The sequence below is a fragment of the Salmo salar genome, chromosome ssa20 (assembly GCF_905237065.1).
Source record: "Salmo salar chromosome ssa20, Ssal_v3.1, whole genome shotgun sequence".
Lineage (NCBI taxonomy): Eukaryota > Metazoa > Chordata > Actinopteri > Salmoniformes > Salmonidae > Salmo > Salmo salar.
The window spans coordinates 92,400,420-92,402,919 of NC_059461.1; the positions used below are offsets into that span (position 1 = coordinate 92,400,420).

Here is a 2,500-nt window from a genome sequence, read left to right on the forward strand (position 1 = left end):
TAAGAACGACCTGCAGGGTCCAAATGCCATGACCCGGAAAAGGTCTCATAGGCAGACCGTCAAAATACTGGGTGAGTGACGGTCAAGGTAACCCCTCCTGTTTTTTATACTAGAATGTGAGTGTACTGAGGATAGGCGTCATTTCAAAGGTTGTCTTGAGGTCAAATGTTTTCCAAGACTTTACCTCCAGGAGAAAATGACGCTTCTTCAGGACACACTTTACCCTGTCGTTCATTTTCTGGAAACATGAATCACTGTGTTAAATCAGTTGGAAAATAGCAGTTGTTGACAGTATTTTTGAGGTTGATATCAGAAACAGACATCTTTTAATCCAGCAGCAAAACTCAAATGAGAGGAAACAAACACAGCTAATTATTATTATAGTTTATATTAACTACAGTTAATAGTAGTATTACAGTTTATATTAACTACAGTTAATAGTAGTATTACAGTTTATATTAACTACAGTTAATAGTAGTATTACAGTTTATATTAACTACAGTTAATAGTAGTATTACAGTTTATATTAACTACAGTTAATAGTAGTATTACAGTTTATATTAACTACAGTTAATAGTAGTATTACAGTTTATATTAACTACAGTTAATAGTAGTATTACAGTTTATATTAACTACAGTTAATAGTAGTATTACAGTTTATATTAACTACAGTTAATAGTAGTATTACAGTTTATATTAACTACAGTTAATAGTAGTATTACAGTTTATATTAACTACAGTTAATAGTAGTATTACAGTTTATATTAACTACAGTTAATAGTAGTATTACAGTTTATATTAACTACAGTTAATAGTAGTATTACAGTTTATATTAACTACAGTTAATAGTAGTATTACAGTTTATATTAACTACAGTTAATAGTAGTATTACAGTTTATATTAACTACAGTTAATAGTAGTATTACAGTTTATATTAACTACAGTTAATAGTAGTATTAGTTTATATTAACTACAGTTAATAGTAGTATTACAGTTTATATTAACTACAGTTAATAGTAGTATTACAGTTTATATTAACTACAGTTAATAGTAGTATTACAGTTTATATTAACTACAGTTTATATTAACTACAGTTTATATTAACTACAGTTAATAGTAGTATTACAGTTTATATTAACTACAGTTAATAGTAGTATTACAGTTTATATTAACTACAGTTAATAGTAGTATTAGTTTATATTAACTACAGTTAATAGTAGTATTACAGTTTATATTAACTACAGTTAATAGTAGTATTACAGTTTATATTAACTACAGTTAATAGTAGTATTACAGTTTATATTAACTACAGTTTATATTAACTACAGTTTATATTAACTACAGTTAATAGTAGTATTACAGTTTATATTAACTACAGTTAATAGTAGTATTACAGTTTATATTAACTACAGTTAATAGTAGTATTACAGTTTATATTAACTACAGTTAATAGTAGTATTACCGTTTATATTAACTACAGTTAATAGTAGTATTACAGTTTATATTAACTACAGTACATTTGGTTTAATATACTATTTGTGCCCACAGCTTAATCCACCACTAGACATAGTGTGTCACATAACACAGTCCATCTCCATAGTGTGTAGGCTGTCCATCACATAACACAGTCCATCTCCATAGTGTGTAGGCTGTCCATCACATAACACAGTCCATCTCCATAGTGTGTAGGCTGTCCATCACATAACACAGTCCATCTCCATAGTGTGTAGGCTGTCCATCACATAACACAGTCCATCTCCATAGTGTGTAGGCTGTCCATCACATAACACAGTCCATCTCCATAGTGTGTAAGCTGTCCATCACATAACACAGTCCATCTCCATAGTGTGTAGGCTGTCCATCACATAACACAGTCCATCTCCATAGTGTGTAGGCTGTCCATCACATAACACAGTCCATCTCCATAGTGTGTAGGCTGTCCATCACATAACACAGTCCATCTCCATAGTGTGTAGGCTGTCCATCACATAACACAGTCCATCTCCATAGTGTGTAGGCTGTCCATCACATAACACAGTCCATCTCCATAGTGTGTAAGCTATCCATCACATAACACAGTCCATCTCCATAGTGTGTAGGCTGTCCATCACATAACACAGTCCTTCTCCATAGTGTGTAGGCTGTCCGTCACGATGGTTTTCTATTTCCAGCATGTCATTATGTAAGGGATCAACACAGTCACGAGCTCTGCAGCCAGAATAATAAAGTAGCTAGGTTTGGGTTTGTTTAAGCTGTTTTCTACTGACATTGGTTTGAACACATCCATAACAATGAGCTAATGATGATGTTGAATGTTTCCTGGCGTGGTGCTATCTCGTCAACACTGTTCATTAGGACGAGATGATCACTTTGAATATTAACCATCCGTCCTATTTTTTTTATTATGGAAAATAGAATTCAACCATATTTTCAATTGGACTTTTGCTTTCAAAAAGCAGCTCAAACACAGACCATGTAAAATGGAACTATAGCCATTGAA

At 32.0% G+C, this 2,500-nt stretch overlaps 1 protein-coding gene across 1 annotated transcript in view; it reads left to right on the top strand.

Moving 5' to 3' along the window:
• The window catches only part of LOC123729334 (growth hormone secretagogue receptor type 1-like), a 611-nt gene extending 532 nt beyond the window's left edge, over positions 1-79 (top strand). Inside the window, exon 1 of the mRNA XM_045704234.1 lies at positions 1-79. This exon is cut by the window's left edge and continues 532 nt beyond it. Coding sequence (XP_045560190.1) covers positions 1-79 — 79 coding nt within the window.
• The last annotated feature ends 2,421 nt before the right edge of the window (positions 80-2,500 follow it).